The sequence below is a fragment of the Aedes aegypti genome, chromosome 2 (assembly GCF_002204515.2).
Source record: "Aedes aegypti strain LVP_AGWG chromosome 2, AaegL5.0 Primary Assembly, whole genome shotgun sequence".
NCBI classification, from domain to species: domain Eukaryota; kingdom Metazoa; phylum Arthropoda; class Insecta; order Diptera; family Culicidae; genus Aedes; species Aedes aegypti.
In genome coordinates, this window is record NC_035108.1 from 404,437,219 (window position 1) to 404,459,821 (window position 22,603).

A 22,603-nucleotide genomic window follows, 5' to 3' on the forward strand; every position below is an offset into this window, starting at 1 on the left:
TTTCGATGGAAATTCTAAAAGTAATCCTCAAAGAAAATTCAGAAAAAAAATCTGAAAGGAATTCCAGAGAAAATTCCAAACGGAGTTCCAAACTTATTTCCGAACAAAATTTCAAAGGAATTTCCGAACGAAATTCCTATGTTAATTCCAGAGGAAATTCCAGAAGCAAATTTCAGAAGGAAATTCCAATTGAAATTCCGGAGTAAATTTCAAGGGAAACTCCGAAAGGAAATTGCAATGGAAATTCCGAAGGAAATTTCAATGGTAATTCTGAAGGAAATTCCGAAGAAAAATCCTAAGGAAATTTAAATGGAAATTCTAAAGGAAATTCCGAATGGAATTTCAAAGCAAATTCCAAACAAAATACCAAAGCAAATTCAAAAGGAAATTCCGAAGGAATTTTTAAAGGTAATTCCAAGAAGTTCCGATGGAAATTCTAAAAAAATCCTCAATGGATTTTTTTATGGTACCCGAAGGAAATACCAGTCAGCTAGACGTTAGCTTTTTGGTGTGGGGGATAGTGGCGAGCACCATAAAAAAAAATTCTAAAAGAAATCCATGTCGAACACTTGTTCGGCGTACTACGCGATAATCGAATTATATCGTAAATATGATTAGGCGTGATTATATCATGGATCGCGTCACCAACCACTGCTATCTTTAACCCAGATCTTTACCTTAGGGATGGTACACATATTATGTCACGCTAAATTTCAACTTTTTCGACCCCCTCCCCCCCCTTTGTCACACTTTTTGTATGAGTCCTCCGAAAATTTTGTAAGACTTGTCACGCTTGGCTCGACCCCCTCCCCCCCCTTGGAGCGTAACGTAATTTGTGCATGACCCCTTATCACACTAACCCAATATCCTTTCCATGACAGCTGTGGAGATGCATAGGTATTCCTTCCCTTCCCCGATGACCGTAAGGACGTGGCCGGTGCCGTTATTGACTTTCAAAATTTGAGCTCTCGATTTGTGCACATTGAAGAATGGTAAGCTAATCCCAAGCCCTGTTCATTAAATTTCTGTCCAACTTCGATTGTTCTGGTCAATCTCGGAGTAGCAACTCCGAATTGTATGGTGTTCTATGCTCATGCAATTTTTAGAGGAAACCAGTGATGCATTTGAACGCGTTCAGTTCGCGTTCCAGTTCAATTTTTTGAACGCTGCGATCAAGTAGGCTTGAACATTGAGCAGTTCAAAAATATGAACCCGTGCGAGCCAAAAAACGAAACCAATTGACTTTGACTGATACACGGCAAAAATCTATGTCAAAGTTATGTTTAGAAATTTAAAACAGCAAGAGCAGTATGATTTTTCTGTACATGAAAATTTAAGACGATCAATTCATTCATTTCTCACGTAAGAGCTCCAATCTAAATTGTGAACTGAACGGGCCGTTCTTGAGCAGTGGCTGGCTCTTGCTCGGAAGTTCATTGTCTACTGCGTTCTTGTGCAAATTTGGCTCGGGCTCCGTTCACTTTTGGCTCGCGTTCAGTTCATAATGCATCACTGGAGGAAACTCCGAAGGAAATTGCAAAAGAAATTCTAAAGAAAATAAAGAAAAAAAAATAAAAAAAATTCTTATTAAATTACAAAGGAAATATCATTGGAATTTCTAAAGGAAATTCCGATTGAATTCGAAAAAGAATTCCGAAGGAAATTTTAAAGAGAATTCCAAAGGAAATTTCGCAGGTAATTCCAATGGAGATTCCAAAGGAAAATCCGGAGAAAATTGCGTATGATTCCAATGAAGATCCAAAGGAATATCCTAAAAAAAATGTTCACTGCACGTAATTTTTTCGTACGGGTTTGACCCATTCAAGGTCATTTTCCGACTCGATGCAGTTTGTCAAATAGATATAGAAGCAGAATGTAGTTTACTAAGTCATTGAGAAATTCAGCTCAATTTATTAAATGACGCACGGAGGTAATCCGACGTCGATTCGTTAGCTCCCAAAACAGCACTGAAAAGTGTTACTTTTCGATACTGTTATTAGTGCTGAAAAGTAACGATTTTCAGCACTGTTCGTATCGGTAGGAAAAGTAAGTCTTTATGTTGGTCATTTCCTTTATGAAAAGTAGGCCGATATGCAACCGAATTGCAAAAATGCAACGTTTTGAGCTGGAATTGTTCTAATAAAGATACATAGATTTTCCACCTCCTCTCCTCTAGCACAGGTTTTTCCTCGGAGGAAAAATGCAAACGCCAAACCAGAGGACAATGGCTCATTTAAGGCAGTGCGGCATCAGTGAATTGGTGTCATCTGACGAAATTAATTATAAAAGTCACTTCTCAGTCGCTGAGTGAAAGCAAAGACGAAAATTCAGCAGTTCAAATTCTTTGCAATGTGACGCGGCGATGACAATATGAGGCGACCAAATCAGCGCCTATCTGTTTGCAATATGTAAAAGTATATGCGGATGCGACAACCACTACACACGCTTTTATCGGTGAAAGGCAAATATACTTATTTTTTTCTTTTGTTGGTGAAATTGGGCGGCACGTTCGAGTCAATGTTTGCACGAAAATCGTTAGCAAAGAAAAATACTCGAGGAATTTCTTGCACGATTCACTGCTAGTAGGGATACATCGTTTGAGGGAAATACACGAGAGATAGAGAAACAAAAACTGCTCAGTAAGTTATTGTTGTTTTCCTAGATTGATGGAAAATGTTTAAATATTTAAATTGACCATATTTTTATTGCAATACTTCCATAATAGTCACTTGCATCTGATCATTTGATCATCCTACTGATCAGGCATATTGAATAACATATATTATTAAAAAATGTGTGGAATATTCAAAGCTGCACTTTTGTACATGAACATATTTTGAGTAAATTTTATTGCTCTTTTCTTTATGTTTGAAAATATCTGATCTGTGTGTGTCTTATTGTCCTTATGAAGAATCAAAATTGATGTTATGGTGAACGAAAGTAAATATCTATTTGAAAAATCCTCAGGTTTTACTTTCAACGAGATCCACCGGTAATCGACCTATCCGAAAAGATTGAGTGACAGTTTGTTTATTTGATTCGGCGTTTCTGCGGCACAGTTGTTAACTGCCGCCACCATTATTTATTGTATACATTTGGGCCAATTTAGTTGATTTATGTTCTCTTTTCGAATGGTTCGATTTCAAGATCAGCTCGGTGTGTTTTGAAGCTATTTTTAGAATGGCAACCCTTTAAGAGAAGTGCGTGATTTAGTTTTTTTCACTGTGTTGATTTATTGGCGTGAAGATGGAATCAATTTGTTGCCTTCAGCATATTATTAATCACTAATTTTCCCAGATTTCTTAGCAGCTAGTTGCAATCAGCACATAAATTAGTCCAATAAAAATCGATACAACTTAACTTCAACAATAATTGTGCCGGTGCACCCATAATCACCGACTGTCACGCTCATTTTCCAAAAACCATTCATTCAAATTGCATACATTGAACGGAACTCATTGTGACAACTACCTAGGGGGAAGGTATGTGCAAGTATCGCGTGCTGACAGCCCAAATCACTTGCCTGTCTCCTATAGGGGCCCTATAGGGGTTTTAACAACTGCCAAATCGTTGACGTCATAGTTTCGGTGCATAGTTGACGCGTACTGTGCTTCACATACATGTGTATACTTGTGTGTCTTGCAGCAGTTAATGGAGAACCCCAACGTCATGTGGCGCCGATTTGCAGATAGACAAAGTGGCGCCAAGGAATTTGGATTCAACACGAAGCTGAAAACAAGGGAGAATTAAATTTTTGTTTGAATATAACGGCATATTTCGTTATTAGATGAATTACCTTGCTGGTTTGTTGACTGAAGAATTTAAGAATTTGAGAATTGAGATTCTTTAAGGGGGCAGGATCCGTCATTGATTTCGGAATTTTCAATAGCAGTTTTTTCGTTCATAATCAACAAAATTTACAGGAAAATGTGTTCACTGTATTCTATTCTCTAACCGAAACGCAGTGAACACATTTTCATCTAACAATTTTCAGTTTAGAACAGAAAAACTACTTTCGATACTTCGATGATGACGACGATTACGATGACGGAGCGTTGAACGTTAATATTCATCTTCAGAGGCTAGGTTATTTTTTTTTTCAATTTAAATTTCAAACACCTTGAATAACAATAACTATTTTTCTCTTTTCAGATTCGGGTTACTTGGGCATAGTCAACATGGAATAAACTTGCCTAACACATCGAATAAATGATTAGTCAATTCGTTACCAGCTTCTCATGCACCATAGTTAATAGTCAATCTTCCATTGTTGTAAAACTGGATAGTAAGTTTGATAGAATCGACCTAATACTATTTCACGCGAATTGAACCAAAAGATAACAAAACCCCCAGCACAAAAATGTCGAGCACCGGAAGCACTCCCATCAACAGCCCGCGGAAAGTCTTCGGGAAAACCGCCACCCTTGACAAGAATGCTATGCTCGAATATGAAATGAATAAAAATCTAGGTCAGTATCTCCTGAACTCTTCCTTACCTTTGTTGGAAATTAGAGCACTACTATCATCAGCTATTGTTATATCCTCTGCCATTGACCCCTCCGACCATAGCTTTCACTCCCCTTCACTATCAGCCTCATCTAGTGGCAAACGGCCAATTTTCCCTTTTATTACGCTGCTGCTATGATAGCCACAGGGCAACTGCACAGGACTGTACTCAACAAAAAATAAAACATACAAAAATGATCATCAAGAAATTTGTTTTAAGTCAGATATTTTTGAAACTCGTAGTGAATACAAACACATATTACCAATATTTTAGAAAAGTTGGATTTATCGTTACCCATAAAATTTTGTGCGCCATCTTTTTACACACATTTTCTTCAAAAACTTGTCGTTTGTAAAGACCGTTTGCCGGAGCTTTCGCTGCAGAATTTTTCTATTGGGTAAAGATTTGGTGAAATTGGCGAATTTACCTCATTTGACACAAAAACAACATCGTTAGCTTCGTACCTTTTCATCGTGGGCTTCGCATACCAAATCCGGCGAAAACAAAATATCTCCATCTTGGAACCCGAAAAAGGGAAGCTCGATACCTTAATGGCTACAATGTAGCGACACGCCTAAGGTTTTGGTACTGGGAGAACCGGTACCGAAAGTATCGGTAATACCGATCATTTTTTGGTACCAAAATACCGGTACTGGAAAGCATTAATTATCGGTATTTTCGATACTGATGAAAAATCTTATAATCATTTGAATCAATCAATTTCTTCACAATAAATGGTACTTAAGTTTGATAAAGTTCATAAATGACGAATTTCTAAGGTTGGCCACGGAACGTAGTACATAAAAGCTTATTCTAATTATCGTCGTCACTAAGTATGGTTTATCTCCGTACATAAAAGTGTTAGAAGCTCGTTCATTTTGTGCATTTTAACCGTTAAACCTTGTTTTGGAACATTAAAAAAATGAGGGTGAAGTTATTGAACGGAAATAATCCAGCAGATTCTATGGTCACCGAGAGGATTATCGAGTACAAATGAACCTGCGGATAGTGAACATCAAGCATGCTAGACACAAATAGAAAAAAGTTCTTCTTTCTGGCGTTACGTCCCAACTGGGACAAAGTCTGCTTCTCAGATTAGTGTTCTTATGAGCACTTCCACAGTTATTAACTGAGAGCTTTCTTTGCCGATTGACCATTTTTGCATGTGTATATCGTGTGGCAGGTATGAAGATACTCTATGCCCTGGGAATCGAGAAAATTTCCTTTACGAAAAGATCCTCGACCAGTGGGATTCGAACCCACGACCCTCAGCATGGTCATGCTGAATAGCTGCGCGTTTACCGCTACGGCTATCTGGGCCCCATGAAAACAAGTATTGAAGCCTTTAAATGTGCTTCAATTATGGTTCAAATGTTAATAGAAATTCTTCGGAATAATTCGTGTATTTTGAGACCGTTCAAATAGAAACATTTGTTGACACTTCACGATATATGGGCATCAATTCGAGCAACATTTGGATCGACCCAGAAATAGCTGAAAGTTTTGTTATAAAAATACGTACACGTATGGCAGTTAAACATGCTTTGCATTTTAAAATCGTACTTTATAAATGAAAAGCAAGGTGATAACATAAAAATAGTCAACAAATTGTTCATTTCGAATGATTTTCCGCACCACATACAATATCACACAATACATTGGCAACTTTTCAAAATTTCCTATAAAATGGTCAACTGTGGATGGTTAAAAACTTACAAAACTTGAATTTTAGCACATATTTCTGAGTATTTCATGAGTTATAAAGTTAGAACAGTTAACTCATTATATTTTGTTAGTGTTATTATTTTTAAACATGAAGAATAAGCTTTAGCGAACTTGTGTTTATTGACGAATTTGGAACACTTGCATTTTTTTTTCGTTCAATACTATATGCTTTTTATTTATTGCAAAATAATCTTCCAGTACCGGTAGTTTACCGGTACTACCGGTACTGAGAGCTACAGTACCGTAGAACAAGCACTCGTTAAAATGGCTCGAAGACTAGCAATTGTGAGATCACTTGGAGCAAGGACAATTTTGTCCCAATTCACCAAAAGTGGAAACAACGAAGTGTGTGTACTACACACACTGTGTAGATCTACGATTCACTGGATTTTTCTCCAGTAGATCCAGTACCCATAAACGGTAAGAGCAAGAAAGTGCTTCTTGTTTGAGATATATGTGTAGTGGCGCAACGTCGAAAATGGCCTCAAGCGCTGCTGTGGGAGTTGTAGAGAACGCACCAGACATCGCCATCAAGCACATCCTTTGGAGATGGCCCAATTTTGATTGGATTGTTCTCACTTCGCCCTTTTGCCACCACACAAGACATCCATAAGTCAATATTGGTCGAACAACTGTTGTGTAAATCCATTTGATATATTTGGGTTTGAGGCCCCAAGTTTTACCAAAGGTTCGCCGGCATTGACCGAAGGCCATGCACAGTGATTTTTTTTGCCGATTTTGTGATCGAAATAGAATAGCGTCTAAACCGTTGGTTTTAGCGAAAAAGTTTGTTCAGGGAAGTTTCTTGATTTGTAAAAGCGCTTCTTTTGATACTAGCGGCCAGGTGATTAAATCACCTAAAAGTGAGATAAAAAAATAATTTTTTTATCTGTTGAAGATAGACGGTCGGTATCTTCAGCAAAGTTGTAGCACATGTTAATTCAAGACACTTTGTCGAAGACACCAAATTTCTATCTCTTATACATTACAAGATATCTCATTTTTTCTTAAAATAACCCTTTAAAATCAAAATTTGAGTACAACTTTTTTCTAACATTTTTGACATTTTTTGTGCCTTCTACAAAGTTGTTCAACTACCAAAACTACATGTTTTTGCTGAACATTGCAACTTGCTATCTCTTATGGTAAAATAGTTATTTCTAGATAATCGATTTTTATGGGGCTATTTTGGACTAATAGCATTAGTTTGGACGCAGATTGACGCACTTGGCGATTTGTGATTTTGAAAGGACTATTTTATGATTTTCAAATGACACCAAGAACTTTTGGCCAGAAGCGGTCTATTGATTGTTATGTTTTAACTAGTTAAACCATAAAAATGCCTTTTATTGCGGTTTTACGACTTTTTTTTCTCATTTTCATTGCGTTATTTAATATGACACATGCTGCATTTGATACGTTATGGTCATATTCATTGTTTTTAATTTATTCCCTCTCCTACAGTCTTCATTTAGCATGGACATGTTTTTCTTTTTTATTTTTGTTTGAGTCATAACGTTTCACCCAACTTTTGACTTTTCATAGAGCGTTACGTAATTTGTGAACGATGCCATTTGTATGTCACGCAACTTTTATTTGTAATTGGCTGAGCGTAACATATTTGCTCATTTCAAAATCTCACGATACGCAACATGGTCAATAAACAATCCTTACTGCTTTCTTTTCCATGTTCCCTCCTACTTCAAGCATCGGTCTGTTTTGCCGGTAAACAAATTAAACAAACAAATAAAAATGATTAATCATTGTAATAAGGAATGGTACAACTAATTTAAAATAAAATTTATAGTTGTATTTGTTAAACTAGACATTTTGAACAGATCTCACTAAATTCACGGAGTTTTTAACAGTTATAACAGAATTCAAAAACATGCTCTGAAGTTAAAGTTCTGATTCATGTGCAGTCGGCGCTCACTGGTACAGTTTTATTTTAAATCATCAAATACTTTGTCTGCATTAGTATGAGTGAAATTTACTTTCACTATAGAAATGTCGGCACACATATTATTCACGATCAGTTTTGTTTAAATTTTGTTCATACATCATAGAAGATTTTTTATAATACGAAAACGATTTTTATTAGCTATGTCGCGTGTCGCGAGATTTCGAAAGGAACAAGGACATTACATAGTAGCAACAAAAATAAAAGTTGCGTGACAAACAAATGGCATCGTTCACAAATTACGTGACGCTCTATGGAGAGTAAAAAGTTGGGTCAAACGTTATGACCAAAACAAAAAAAAAATTCATGCTAAATGAAATCTGTAGGTGAGGGAATAAATTAAAAACAATGAATATGACCATAACGTATCAAATGCAGCATGTGTCATATCAAATAACGCAATGAAAACGAGAAAAAAGTCGTAAAACCGCAATTAAATGCATTTTTATGGTTTAACTAGTTAAAACATAACAATCAATAGACCGCTTCTGGCCAAAAGTTCTTGGTGTCATTTGAAAGTCATGAAATAGCCCTTTCAAAATCACAAATCGCCAAGTGCGTCAATCTGCGTCCAAACTAATGCTATTAGTCCAAAAAAGCCCCATAAAAATCGATTATCTAGAAATAACTATTTTACCATAAGAGATAGCAAGTTGCAATGTTCAGCAAAAACATGTAGTTTTGGTAGTTGAACAACTTTGTAGAAGGCACAAAAAATGTCAAAAATGTTAGAAAAAAGTTATACTAAAATTTTGATTTTTAAGGGTCATTTTAAGAAAAAATGACATATCTTGTAATGTATAAGAGATAGAAATTTGGTGTCTTCGACAAAGTGTCTTGAATTAACATGTGCTACAACTTTGCTGAAGACACCGACCGTCTATCTTCAACAGATAAAAAAATTATTTTTTTATCTCACTTTTAGGTGATTTAATCACCTGGCCGCTAGTATCAAAAGAAGCGCTTTTACAAATCAAGAAACTTCTCTGAACAAACTTTTTCGCTAAAACCAACGGTTTAGACGCTATTCTATTTCGATCACAAAATCGGCAAAAAAAATCACTGTGCCATGCAAGCTTTTTTGACTCTGAAATCAATATGAGGTGTTCATGAAAGTTTGGAATCTAGAACGACTCCGACATACTTTACCTGATCAGTTACATTGATATCAGTGCCAAAAAGACGTAAAGGTCGAATTCCATCGCGGTTTCGTCTTTCCGTAAAAAGAACAATAGATGTTTTATTCGGGTTAACCGAAAGGCTATATTGGCGACACCAACTCTCGACTACCTGAAGAGCACATTATTGCATCAGGTCGAATAGGGTGCTTATGCACATATCAACTATCAGAGCTAGATAGTCGTCGGCAAATCCATAAGTTGGAAAACCGCAATTATTGAGTTGCCTCAATAGCGTATCTGCTACGAGATTCCTCAAAAGTGGTGACAAGACTCCCCCTTGGGGGCATCCGCAAACACTAAATCTTCGAATCGCTGCTTGACGCAATGTCGGTTTTTGAGCATTTGATGAATCCAATTGGTAATCATTGTAGGTAGCCCATGATTTCGTGCGGCTTTCAATATGTCATCGAAAGACACGTTATCATAGGCACCCTCAATATCCAAGAAAACACCCAAGCAGGATTGCTTCTGAGCGAATGCTTTCTCGATATCGTATACAACTTTGTGTAAAAGAGTTACAGTGGACTTTCCAGATTGGTTAGCATGTTGATTCACAAGAAGAGGCATGTTTGCCAAATAAACATCACGGATGTGATGATCGATAATGCGTTCCAGACATTTCAGAAGAAAAGAGGTCAGACTGATTGGTCTAAAACTCTTCGCTTCTTCATACGACGCACGTCCTCCTTTCGGGATAAACTTTACAGAAATATCACGCCAGGATCTGGGAATGTACCCGATAGCAAAACTGCTTACAAGTAGCTTTTTCAAAACATGTTTCATATACTCAAATCCCTTTTGGAGCAGAACAGGATAAATCTCATCCGCTCCTAGAGATTTGAGAGGAGCAAAACTATTAAGTGCCCATTGAATGGATTCAGTAGTTACGATACTGCGTGCCGAGGCCAGAGACTCGTAACTACATGAAAAGACATTTGGTTCATCCGTAAATGTTATGTCCACACATCCGAGAAAGTGTGTATTGAATAAATATTCTAAAACTTCTTCATCGGAAGAAGTAAAGTCACCATTAAGTAAACGAATTTAGTTCACTTGGAAATCCCTAGATTTTGCAAGGATTTTGTTCAGCTGACTGACTTCACTCAAACTGGAAACATTTGTGCAAAGTTTTTTTTCCAGCCGGATCGTTCAGCAGAACGAAGAGCCTTCTTGTAAGCCTTGCGAGCCGACTTGAACGACTCTTATCTAGCTGAACGGCGTCTGTTCCAACTCCTTCTACATTGTTTCCTGAGTCTAGTCAGATCGCCCTAGCACGCCGTATTTGTGGTCTATCCTGAAGTCGTCGAGCTCTTTAGGGGCGGTCCATTAATTACGTAAGACAATTTTCGGGATTTTTCAACCCCCCCTCCTCCCATGATAAGATTTTTTGTATGAAAATCCAAAATAAATTGTATGGCGCGTAAGAAATCTCAAACCCCCCGTCCCCCCATAACCCCTTACGTAATTAATGGACAGTCCCTTATGGTTCTCTGAGTAATATTATCGCAATTCTTTCTTCCGACATTCGCACTAAGTGACCAGCCCACATTCACACTTGATACTACTTGTGTTTCATGCGTCTGCGCCACACCCCGTTTTCTAGTTTCCCACCGAGTAGGGTAGATGTACCAATAGTGGAGGTACTAAGCACGATTGAACTTCATTTAACTGCCAAAAGTCAAGAAGCACAATTAATGTATATGCTAATGTTGTAACAGGAAGTAACGACCATTGATTAAATGAGAAAAATGATTTCATCGCAGTAATCCACGGCACGTCAGTGAAAAATAATACCTCCACTATAGGTACACTGTTCCTTTAGTTGCGGTATATTTTTAATTTATGTTCCTATTGTTGCGGTATTCGTTGTTTTCTTATGGGATTCTCCATTATAGGAACACTTTACCGCAACTATTGGTACAAGTGAGGAATGTTTTAGCAGTTTTGGTGGTATTCAATCAATTTTGAAGCAATTTGAACGATGTTTTCAACTATTTCGCGTGTCAACAAGCCAAAACGTCGATTGGCAGTGTCGGTTCTGTGGCTAAAGTAATAAAATCAGTGAAAACGGCACTACCGCAACTATAGGAACACCCACAACTAAGGGAACACTTACCCTATTGTCCGTAGCACTTAAGGCTCAAAAACACCGAAGGCTTTCCGGTGTGCTTCTTTCATCGTTCACGTTTCGTGCCCGTGGAGAGACACCGAAAGAATGTTTTTTACAGGGCGAATTTTCTTTCCATTCTGAAGTTGTGGGACCTAAGCTGATTACGTAATCAGTAAAAAGCCCTATTCCCAGCCGCAATTCGTCTATGTCATTGTCAATGTCAATGTCATTGTCACATGTCACAAGTGTTTTGAGGTAAAATAACTCTTCTAAAACTTCAAACACATCCCCATCAAACACTACCTCAGCACCAAAACCACTAGGCATACCACTATCTCTTCCTGCAACCATGTAGTTCATTTTTGGTAGAGTTAATGGTCTGGCCTATTCTTGCTATCTACCTTTTCAGAGGCACGAAAAACTCCTCCAATGTCCTGATATCGATTCCAATAAAATTGATATTGTCAGCAAAACCAAGAAGCATGTGCGACCGTGCCGTTTCTCTGCACACGGCGTGAAAGGACAGAAGGTCGAATGACAAAAGGTCGAAGGACAAAAGGTCGAATGGACATAAGGTCGAATGGACAAAAAAAAAATATTCGAAATTGTACCGTTGAAAAGATTATCGTACTTCTCATCTGAAGTTTTTCCTTCTTTTGAATGATAGCTGTTCTTTAGAACTACTGTTTGAAGCAATAATTTGTTTTAAGGCTATTATTTTCCGAACAAAAGGTTCGTTTTCTGAACGTTAGGTGTTATTATTTTGAAACTCCAAAGCATAGAGTTATTATTGTCAGCTTTTCATTTGATACATTTTTAATAGAGATTTGTCCTTCTGTTATACAATGGCTGTTCTTTTGGAGTTATATATTATAGTGGTTTTATACTATTGTAGACACTTGTATCGACGATTATTCCTTCTTTTCAACATCGGATGTTTTTCGTAGATTTCACATTTACATCTTTCCTGTGTTTTTTTTTTCAATTGAAATTTTGCCTTCTTATAAATATCGGCTGTTCTTCATGCTTTAGAGTGTTTATGGGCACTTCAATTGCATTTTCAGCGGATTAGCCTTCTTTTGAAGTTTTGCTGTTTTCAGGGCTATGCATTAGAGTTTTATCGGAGCATCAGGGACTGATAATCATCCTTTTCTGGAATTACGTCCTCACTAGGAAAGGGTCTGCTTCTCAACTACTCAAGTATTCACTGAAAGATTTTCTGATAATTTGATCATTTTTGCGTTTTTGCATCATGCTTGTTATTAGGAAATGATCTGCAACCCGAACCGTGAGAAGATAATTCAAGGAATGCGGGTGTGATGTCGCAATACCGACGACCTGTAATCTACCCATGCTCTGGATTGAGGTTTACAGAAAACACAAACATTACTTTTGGACTCAGACTCATTTCTCTTCGGAACCACCTGACGGTATTACTTCGAGGAGAGGTTATTGCATATAGCACTTTAACACATGCGTCAGAAAAATCCTTGGCAAACTGTTTCTCCTAGCCGCCTTGAACATTGTTATAAGGAACCAGTCTCGACAGAGCGTACCATCTAACGAGTGGCTTGCACCTTGATGCATTTAGAGTTACAAAATTATCAGGAGAACATAAATGAACTGACGAGTCTCCAACCAAACCGCATTTCAGCGTATCAGAATCGTATTGTGCTGCGCACGCCAGAGGTTCACGAAAATTCTGAAAGCGTGCGCTAGGGGACATTCAACACGTGTGCTGCTCGGTACTATGCTCGTGATCGGTATCCAAGTTGTAAAACAACTGCTTAGTAACGAAGAGTCTGTACAACTATTTTTTTTGCAATTTCTCATCGTAGTAGGCTGTTTTTCATCACGCCAATCTGTCATGAAACGGCCTACTTTCCTGCACTGAAGTATGCAGTGCGGGAATAGTCATTACCTGAGACGAGACTCGCGGAGACGGTCTTCTTTTTCTGTGATTGCTGAGTTTTTTCTTATTCCACTTTGTGTTTATACCAATTATGCGCATGCTGTTCAAATTCTCACATGAATCTCTCAGCAAATGGGGACGGACCTGGTGTAGTGGTTAGAACACTCGCCTCTCACGCCAAGGACCTGGGATCGAATCCCATCCCCGACATAGTCACTTATGACGTAAAAAGTTATAGTGACGACTTCCTTCGGAAGGGAAGTAAAGCCGTTGGTCCCGAGATGAACTAGCCCAGGGCTAAAAATCTCGTTAATAAAGTCAAAACCAAAACCAATCTCTCAGCAAAAAATGATTGAGTTTGCATCACATCGAATCATAAATAGCCGTTTGAGTGAAATTTCATGCCAGCAAACGTAGCAGACATTAGAAATAATTAATCTTCTGCTTAGATTTATCAGCTAATTTGGAAAAAACTGCTCCGCCGACTGAGGTTTTGAATAACAGTTGACTTTGAACACAATACTTTTCATTTTTTCAGCCATAAAAACGGTGGGCTGCATTTGACGTTTCTTGAGAGGGGAATCTGGGCTGCATATGACGTTGATATTTTTCCTCTTCGCGAGTCTCTCTCAGGTCATTACCTAACTGAAACCAGTGCTGTAATGATTCATTACGCAACGCTTTCTCATTACGCAACTGTTTTGAGTTGAGTAAAGAATCATTACACAACGATTTCTCGGCAAGCCTCGTAGGATAAATTTACGACTTGTGCTGTAAAAATCATCTTTCTGCAACTTGTTCCGTAAACTACTATTACCTTATTATGCAGGTGTCTAGATGGTCTACATGATACGGTCGAAGACGCGCGATCGAAAAGTTACAATTTAGATTCTCGTTTTAAAATTTTGTCTTCACATCAATTATTTTGCTGTTTTTTTTAACAACGCATGTGACGAAGCGCATGAGACGCATTGAGAAAATACTCTAAAAAAGCGAGGAACATCAACATAGGTCTCAAAATGTACAGTGCACGGGTGAACCGGAATGTGGCTTTTGCACATAAGGCTACAGCACGTACACAGTAACTCTGGATGCACTACGTCCTGAAAAGTCTAACTAAATTTCTCCCCGAAAAGATCGTTGACCAGCTGAAAATGAAACTAACCTCAGCACGGTCATTCTGAAAATATGCGCGTTTCCGTCACGTCTATTGAGGCTGTAGCGATTGTGCTTGTTTTAGTGATAACTTGCTTTTTAATCTAAGGAGTATAACCTTTTGTTCTTCCTCAATTTTTGGCCATTCGACCTTTTTTGTCATTCGACCTTTTGTCCGTTCGACCTTTTGTCCATTCGACCTTTTGTCCCTTCGACCTTTTGTCCATTCGACCTTTTGTCCATTCGACCTTTTGTCATTCGACCTTTTGTCATTCGACGTTCTGTCCTTCGACCTTTTGTCATAGATTCCTCCTTGCTTCAATTCGTCTAACGTCACAAACGAGGTATATACCTAGATAGATACCTCATTTGCAATCCGAACCATTGATTACGAAAATTCCAGCGTTGAACGTATCAGCCTGATTAACTATGTTCGCCAGAAACAGCTTATTTATTTTCACTGAATCGTACGCTGTCTTGAAATCAATGAACAGATGGTGGGTCTGCAAGTTATGCTCCCGGGAATTATCTATGATCATTCACAAAGGAAACATCTCCACGAAAGCTATCCTGGTATTTACTGACGAAGGACCCCTAGAGTGGTTTCATTCTGTTAAACAGTGACAGTATTTTGTACGCCGATTTTAGCAGGGTAATCCGGCTATAATTGGCTCTCTCTAGTTTGTTCTCTTTCTTGCAGACTGGTCGTATATCTTTATATCTTCACAAGTACTCGGTTGAACGTTTGGTATAGCTGTTTTTTTTTCTAGGAATCTCATCCTTCGCAGCAGTATTATAGTTCTTCAGCTACAGTTCTTTCGCTACATTTTCATTTTCACCGTTTAACAACAGCTGAAAGTGTTAATTCCACCTGGCACCCACCTCCGTTTTATCGCTCAGCAAATTCCTCTCTCAATCATTGCACATGGTGAGCACTGGTACGGCATTGTACCGCGCGCTGTTGACCGTTGCATAAAATCTCCGCATATAATTCATACTTTTCATACTATCTTAAGCTTCAGCAACCACACTTTCTCCATGCTGCCTTTTCATTGCGTGGTTAATTCGCTTTTATTCTGCTCTTACTGCCCAGTACTGCTCTCTGTTTTGCCGGGTACCGACCACAAGCATACGAATTCTGACGACATTCTACAACTTCTGTCATTCTCTGGCACTCTTCATGGAACCAGTCGTTTAGCCTTTGTATAGCTGTCACGTACACGCCAACATTCCGAAGTTCACAAGTCACACGGAAAAAATCGGTTCCAGAATTCATGAACAAAAAGTCATGAATTCATAAAATTTTATGTTTCATGATATCATGACTAAAAGTCATGAAATCGTGAGTATTGTGCAAGAATTTGTATGCTCAGGGCGTTACACAAATATAACTGTAACTTTCTTCATCTTAGTCAACGCGTCTCAAGGCAATCGGTGATGTTTTCTAGTGAAATTATAGAAAAAGTTTTGTTTTTGAAAAAGTTTAAATTGAAGACATTGCTCTTCGGAACCTTGCCATCGTATCGATGACATTCTTGGCGAGATTTCCGTAAGTTCCCACATTGTGTCAGATGTTCCAAAATACTGCTGTGTGCGTTTGAAATGCAAATATCAAATGCGGGAACACCAAATGCGGTAAGATTTTTCACAATAAATGCGATGTCAAAGGTATTTTTTTCTTTCTAGAGCGGCGGTGATTTATGTAATCGTTGCTAGGTGTCCTTTGATTATTTTGTGTTACCGCTTTTGGAGGACGTTGACTCAACATTTGCATCTCAAATGCAAACAGCAATATACTTACAAGCCTTCATCCTGATTTTGTAGAGCCGGGCAATGTTTGACTTTGAGCGAAGATTTCGTTTCACAAACTCGTCGGCGATTTTAACTGTTCGGATGTAATGCCTTCCCTATGTCCTATAGCAGAGCAGCTCACAAAAAGCATTCGGCAGCCGGATGTCCCAGTTCACTTTCCACATCCACAGTGTTGTTAAAGAATGTTACATTACTCAGCATTTTGTGAGCCCAGGGACCATTTGTCAAATTTATTGATGTTCAAAACAATATTTTGCGTACAAACTTAACCACTGAATTTTCGCGTTCCTGCTAAAGATTTGGCACTCGTTCGGTTGACAATTGTGGAATGTGTTCGCGGTTTATTACGAAACTACCAGCACAAAAGTTGCAACGATTTTAATTTTCATTTCATTTGTTTACCAATAGCAAACATAAACTGGGATCTAAATTGACGTATAATGTTCCGTTTTCATGAAATGAGTTCATGATCCAGGGATCCTGCTTCATGATTTCATGACTCAACTTTCCACTTTTCAGCACCAAATTCGGAATCATAAATGCCATCTAAATACATGAATAGTGGCTATGTTTTCATGAACTCTGTTCATGATATCAGATCCTGCTTCATGATTTCATGACCGAAATTGCCACCTTCCGTATCAAAAATAGGAATCATAAATGACAGATGACGAAATCCATGAATAGGGCTTATGTTTCCATGAATTTTATTCATGGTTCCAGCATACATGCTTCATGATTTGAGGATTCCAGCTGACATTTTTTCTTCGCTTTGAATTGAAAACGTAACGTACAGCCGGCGTTACGGTAAAATGCTTCATGATTTCATGACTTTTGGTCATGATGTATGGGAGGAAAGTGTGTGTTCATAATATGAAAACACACTTTCCTCCCGAAATCATGACTCATTCTCCTTATTTCGAGTGCCGCATTTTTACCCGTGCAGGAGCCCAACACGTGCAAGTTCATCCAAAGTTCTCACGTTCCAAGATCCGACTTTTCAATCGTTGTCTTTTATTCGTTGTGCAGTTAATTAATGATCTATAATAGTGATCCTTTATATAAGATATAAGCGGAAGTAAAATGGAATGATTTGGTGTCAGTTTTGGCAGTGCTAAGTTTGCTTGGCGTCGATAATAATATTGTAACACGAACATGACTTCCTCATTGCTAAAAAGTGTATTTTGTTTCGTTATAGATCTTTGAGAAACATTTCCAAACTAATAAACAGCAGAAAATATCAACATCTGAATATCGCATTGACAAAAATTCAAAAATAGAAAATATTTCATATATTTTGCTCTATGCAAAACAACTTTCATCAAAATAATTTCAAGCGGATTACATTACTTCTCCAGAAAAGTTCGAAACAAACCTAACGTATGTTCGATTGACTCGCGTTTAGACAGCTCTCGCTGCTCGATTGGCTCACACTTTGACAAAAATGACAGCTTCCGCGAATCTCTCTTATAAAGGAGCACTAATCTATAACATTCAATTCCCGCCTAAGGAGTCTTGCTGTTATAAGGTTTTGACGATTTGAAATTTACTCGTTGCCAGGTCTGTTGCCGTAAAATCAGTCCGTTTGCTCTATTTATTTCAGAAGATTCATTTTCTCTGGGGACTTTCACATGGAGTTTCTCCGGAGATTTCCTCCAGGAATTCCTCCTAGGATTTTCTCCAGCAATTTCTCTGAGAATTTCCTCCAGAGACTTCCTCATCAGATCTCCTTCACGGATCTTTTCAGGAAAACACTCCTAGAGCCCCCAGTGGATTTTCAATAGCATTTTCTCCAAGGATTTCGCCCAAGATTTCCTCTGGGGATTTTTTTTTTTTCATGAATTTCTCCGGGGTTTTCTCCAGGGGCTCATGAGTTGATTTTTTCCAAGAATTCCTCCTGAGGTTTACCCCCAGAAAACTTTCCGGGGTTTTCTTCAAGAATTTCCTGGGTCCAGAAATTTTTTTCGGGGATTTCCTCCACGAATTCCTTCGGGGATGTTTTTAGAGAATTCATCCGGAGTTTTCCTCCAGAAAATTCGTTGGTAATTTACACCAGGAATTTCTCCGGAGATTTCCTCCAGGAATTCTTCTGGAGATCTCTACGATTCCTCCAGGGAAATCCTCAAGCAGTCCTCTGGGGATTTTCGCTTGGAATTCCTCAGGAGAGTTCCAATAGCAATTCCTCCGGAGATTTTAAGGATTTCTCCGGAGATATCCTTAAGAACTCTTCCGGGAATTTTCTCCAGGAATTCCTCAGGAATTTCCTCCAACAATTCTTTGAAATATTTCGTCCAGGAATTCCTCCGGGAATTTCATTTCATCCCAGGATTCCTCTGGCATTTCCTCCGGGAATTCCTTCGAGAATTTTAAGAATTTCTCCGAAAATATCCTCAAGAACTCTTCAGGGGAATTCTAATAACAATACCTCCTGGAATTTCGTTCAGGACTTCCTCTGAAAATTTCGTCCATGATTACCTCCGGGTATATCATTAGGAAATTCCTTCGGGAATTCCCCCAGAATTTCCTTAGAGGATTTTTTCTGAGAGTTTCTTCCGAGATTTCCTTCAGCAATTCCTCCAGAGATCTCCGCCAGAAATTAATCCAGGGATTTCCTCCAGAAATTACTCCGAGGGTTTAATAAAGAAATTCCTTCGGTGATTTTCTCCAGAAATTCCTTCCAGAATGTATTGGTAGATTTCTTCCAGGAATTCCTCCGAGGATATTCCCCAAGAACTACTCTAAGGATGTTTTCCAGGAACTTCTCAGGAGAATTCCAATAGCAATTTCTCCGCGGATTTCGTCCAAGAATTCCTCTGGGGATTTCGTCCATCATTTCGTCTGGAGATTTCATTAGGAAATTCCTCCGGGGATTTGCTCTGGGGATCTCCTCCAGGAATCTATCCGGGCATTTTTCCATGAATTAATCAGGAGATTTCCACCAGGAATGGCTTCGGGGATTTTTCCAGGATCTCTTTTAGAATTTTTTTTTCCTCCGACGATTTGCTATTCTGCTTCCTCCGTGGATATCTCTAATGAATTCCACCGGAGTTCTCTCCAGAAAATCCTCCGGAGATTTTTTCCAAAAAAAAAAAAATCCGGAGATTTCTACAAGAACTCCTCTAGGGATTTTTAATAGAATTTTTTTCGGGGATTTCCTCCAGGAATTCTCCCGGACATTTCCTTCAGATTTTCATGCTGAGATTTCGTTCAGGAATTCCTCCGAGAATTATCTTCACGATATTCTCCAGTGATTCCTCTGGACATATCAAGGGTTTATCCGGGGATATCCCCACAATTGCAATCACAATCCCCAATCCCATTCCAATTGCAATTCCTCTGGGGATTTCATCTTGGAATTTCTCTAGAGATTTCATCCAGGAATTTCTCTGGGGATTTAATTAAGAGATTCCTCCTGGCTTTTTTCTGCAGAAATTCTCTCGACGTTTTTTTAGTGAATTTATCCGGAGATTTCATCTAGGTATTTCTCTGGGGATTTGCACCATAAATTACTACGTAGGTGTATTCAGAATTGCTTTGTAGTTCCTCCATGATAAACTTTCTATAGTTGTTACTACGGGAATTCCTTCGGAATTCCACCGGGAACTCCAACGATTTTTTTTCTGTATGGATTCTCAAGGAATTCTCTCAGTGTTCCTTAAGAAATTCCTCGGATTTCCTCCATAAATTTCTCGGAGCTCCTCCGGGAATCCCTTTGAAGATCCTACAGGATATTCTCCAGAGTTCTTTAGGAATTTCTTCGGAGCTTCTCTAAAAATTATTCCACAGTTTTTTTTTTCTCCAGAAATTGCTTTGGAGTACTTCTACAAAGATTCTCATGGAATTTCTTCGGAGTCATTCATTGATTTTTTGAATCTATGACAAAAGGTCGAAAGGACAAAAGGTCGAAGAACAAAAAAGAAGTGACAAAAGGTCGAACATATTTTTTCAAAGAAGGAACAATTTCCCACCATGAAAATCATTTTCGACCTTTTGTCCTTTCGACGTTTTGTATTTCGACCTTTTGTCCATAAACCATTTTGAGTTATGTGCAATGTAAGAACTATATCAGAATCACACGACGTGACACGAGACAGGACAAAAACTTATGGTTCTTACAAACGTATGTAAGCACTCAAGGTGTTGTGTCCTGTCTCGCGTCACGTCGTATGACTGTTCTCTAGATTTCCTCGTGTAATTTCTCCAGAGTCCCAGGATTTTTTTTTAAGTTGCATTTTCTCCAGGGAATTTTTAAGAATTTTTTTCCTCAAATTTCTCCGGAGATTTGTACACCAAGAACTACTCTGGAGATTTTCTCCAGGAATTCTTTAGGGGATTTCCAATACCAATTAATCCGGGGATTTCGCCAAGAAATTTCTTCAGAGATTTCAAGGATTTCTCCGGAGACTGCAATTCTTTCAAGGAGTTCGTCCAGGAATTCCTCCGGAAATTTTATTAAGAAATTACTTCTGCATTTCCTCCAGGAATTCTTCCGGAGATTTCCTCCGGCGATTTCAAGGATTCCTCCAAAGATATCCCCCAAGAGTTCCTCCGAGCAAATTATTCAGGAATCCCTCAGGTGAATTCCAGTAGCAATATCTCCTGGGATTTCGTGCAGGACTCCGCCTGGAATTCCTTTGGAGCTTCACCGCGAATGCCTCGAAATTCCTCCGGGAATTTCTTTGTAGTTCATCCAGGTACTTCTTCGAAGTTTGTTCGGGAATTCCTTAGGAGCTTTACCGGAAACTCCTCAGAAGTTCCTTCCAAAATTCATCTGGAGTTATTCTCCCAGTCTCCCAGAATTTTTCGTAGTTGCTCCCGGAATTCCATCGTACTTCTTCAGGAATTTCCTTGCAAATTGTGTGTGTGTGTGTGTGTGTGTGTGTGTGTGTGTGTGTGTGTGTGTGTGTGTGTGTGTGTGTGTGTGTGTGTGTGTGTGTGTGTGTGTGTGTGTGTGTGTGTGTGTGTGTGTGTGTGTGTGTGTGTGTGTGTGTGTATACAATCCACCTCCCACTGACCGGCAGTGCTTTTATGGAAGAAAATTGTATGCATGTATTTATTGATACCCTTCGATATCTTCATATTTGCAGACAATTTTAGCCCAGGAGATGAAAGGTGATAGCTCTACTGAAATTCCAACGACCCATTTCAAGAATGGCAGTAAATACACACACATTCTGAGGTCATTTTCATATACAGTAAGCCCCGCATAAAAACACCCAGATATCAAATGGATATCTGAAATATTTTTACACTTCCCGAATCGAAAATTAAATGTTCGACCCTGGCACGTATTTAGTTTCATATGGAAATAGGTAGGTAAATAATAATAAAGAATGATTTTACCAGGATGTAATGCTGTTTCTTCCGTCGCAGCACTGTGCTTACCGCAAAATACAACGCACTTTTTCACTGCACTGCGCGCGAAACACGATTAATCCTGCTTGACCGCTTCACCCGCCCCCGCAGGAGCAAGCGGCACGGTCAAAGGATCACACACTACTAAATAAGTCCGCGAATCACGCCACTTTTCTCCCCCCCCCCCCCACTGCACTGCGCGCGAAACACGATTAATCCTGCTTGACCGCTTCACCCGCCCCCGCAGGAGCAAGCGGCACGGTCAAAGGATCACACACTACTAAATAAGTCCGCGAATCACGCCACTTTTCTCCCCCCCCACTGCACTGCGCGCGAAACACGATTCCAGGAATTTCCTTGCAAATTGCTCCAAAAATCCCGCTGGCGTTTCACCGAGAATTCTACAGGAGTTCGTCCTGGAATCCTGCCAGGTGCTCCTCCAGGAATTTTCCCGGATCCCCCGGGGATTGACCAGGATTTCTCCCGGGAGTTCTTTCATAAAATCCTCTAGGAGATCCTCCTCCGTTCCCAGGAGTCCCACAAAAATTCTCATTATTTATTCTATTCTTATCAATAATTCCTAACACCGTCTCCTAGTCCGTCGTTATTCCTCCGGATATTATTCCATAAGTTCCAATAATGAATAGATAATAATAGATCGGGAAAACCCGATGAATGCAACGCGTACTGACAATGCAAAAGCGTATCAGTATAGATTATTGTTGTTGGTAGGAGTTCTATTTGAAGACAGCGCGAGTGAAAATGCCAAAATGTATGCGTATAATAAGTTAGAGTTAAAATATATTTAAGCGAAATAAATTGATTTTCAGCATTGAAGCTGCTATTGAGATTGCTGCTCTCAGTCTTTGGTTTATCGCTGCCAGTT

The 22,603-nt window shown here is 38.9% G+C and overlaps 1 protein-coding gene across 2 annotated transcripts in view; it reads left to right on the plus strand.

Moving 5' to 3' along the window:
• Positions 1–22,603, plus strand: part of LOC5573257 (alpha-tocopherol transfer protein) — a 40,503-nt gene that overhangs the window by 9,322 nt on the left and 8,578 nt on the right. For both annotated transcript variants that reach the window (XM_001654418.2, XM_021847231.1), the window contains exon 2: positions 4,153–4,469. In XM_001654418.2, coding sequence (XP_001654468.1) covers positions 4,361–4,469 — 109 coding nt within the window. In that variant the 5' untranslated portion in view covers positions 4,153–4,360. The remainder of the gene's footprint in view (positions 1–4,152; positions 4,470–22,603) is intronic.